The sequence below is a fragment of the Propithecus coquereli genome, unplaced genomic scaffold, assembly GCF_000956105.1.
Source record: "Propithecus coquereli isolate 6110/MARCELLA unplaced genomic scaffold, Pcoq_1.0 Scaffold467, whole genome shotgun sequence".
NCBI classification, from domain to species: Eukaryota; Metazoa; Chordata; class Mammalia; order Primates; family Indriidae; genus Propithecus; species Propithecus coquereli.
In genome coordinates, this window is record NW_012150474.1 from 722710 (window position 1) to 724418 (window position 1709).

Sequence of the window (1709 nt, forward strand, 5' to 3'; positions counted from 1 at the left end):
TGGACAGACACCCAGGTGCATATACCCATTCTATGTCTATCTATCCATCTGTACAGATGTATAGATACCTGGACATAGTAAATGAGTGTGTGCCTACATCGATAGGGTATCTGTAATTACATGCATATTTACACACACACACACACATAGACACACAGCCACGCAATCACGCAACGACAGGGATCTGTTCTCAGAGACGCGTCGTTAGGTGATGTAGCTGCTGCGTGAACACCGCAGACAGAGCTGCACCTACGCAAACGCAGACGGCACAGCCAGGCCACCCCCGAGCTGTGGAGAGCAGCCTCCTGCTCCTGGCCACAAACCCGCATAGCGTGTGGCCGTACCGGGCACGGCAGACAGTTGCAACACGATGGCAAGCGCTCGTGTGTCTAAACACAGAGAAGGCGCAGTTATTCCTGAGTACGGAAGACTCTCAAAGGTGCATCTGCTCCGGGCAGCCCCGTTACAGACACAGGGGAGTTTTGTCGTGTGTGCGGCCGGCCAAGGCCAGACGGGATTGTGTGGCACAGGACTCTGTGTGTGTGTGTGTGTGTGTGTGTGTGTGTGTGTGTGTGGATAGAAAAATACAAAGGAGAGAGAGAAAGAGAGAGAGGAGAAATGGTCGGATGAATTGCAGGAAGGTGGACACAGAGAGGAAGGAGTCCCGGGAAGGACCACACCCCACCACTCACATCTTGGGGACACTCACTCACGGTGGCCCTCAACCGCCGCCGCCGCCAGACTCACCTGCCAGGAGGTGTCGAAGGTGCTGCGGTGTTGGACCTCGTACAGGAGACCGTCGTAGGGCAGGTCGGGGCACGTCACCGTGACCTCCTCCGGCCGCCACAGGAAAGCCAGGTCCCCCGGCGAGGCGGGCTTCACTGAGAAGGGGACACGGCAGAGGGTCACCTCCTGCGTGGAGACCGACAGGCCTCCTCTCTGGAAGTACCGTGCTGCGTTTGGTCGACTCTCTTCCCTCTGCCCGAACCTTGCGGGGTTTGGGGTTTGCGCGTCCCGGCTACTCCTCCAGCAGAAGCAGGGCCGGGACGACACGTGGGCGTGTCACAGATGGAACTCTCTGAAACTGCGTGGAAAATCTGTGTGCCTGCCACGGGATGAACTGTGTCCCCTAAAAAATGTACGTTAAAACTCTAACTCCCCAGTATCTCAGAATGTGACCGTATTTAAAAATAGGATCGATTTGGCACTCTTGGTGAAAATGTACGGACTGGAGGCTTCAAGAACCGTGTCGATATAAAATCTGATACTGTGCTGGCTTGGATATTGTGGGTGACCCCAAAAAAGCTCTTGTAAGCACATTTTTTAGGACGGTTAGAGAAATGTGGCTATAGAATGGGTATTGAAATGGAAAAATCACTGGCATGGAAAATGGTGATTCTTCACTAAAAAATGCCGGGTGATAATATACAGAGAACAGTATGAATTTGTAAAATATATATGTTTATAGAAACAGAAAAAGATCTTAAAAAGATCCATAAAGCTTTACCCTTTAGCAAAGTTTTAATGGTAGCTTTGTCTGCGGCTAGGAAAAAGTAATCATTTTATTTTCGTGCATATACATATGCACACACATACATATATATACATATGCTTATTGTGTTATATTATTTCCTGTTCCCTGTCTGTTTGAAATATTGCATAATAAAAATAGCATGTGGGTCTATGAGAATGCTCTGTGATTTCTACTC

At 49.8% G+C, this 1709-nt stretch overlaps 1 protein-coding gene across 1 annotated transcript in view; it reads right to left on the reverse strand.

Moving 5' to 3' along the window:
- CRLF2 (cytokine receptor-like factor 2) overlaps window positions 1–1709 on the reverse strand; it is a 20593-nt gene that overhangs the window by 8512 nt on the left and 10372 nt on the right. Inside the window, exon 5 of the mRNA XM_012655185.1 lies at window positions 748–988. Coding sequence (XP_012510639.1) covers window positions 748–988 — 241 coding nt within the window. The remainder of the gene's footprint in view (window positions 1–747; window positions 989–1709) is intronic.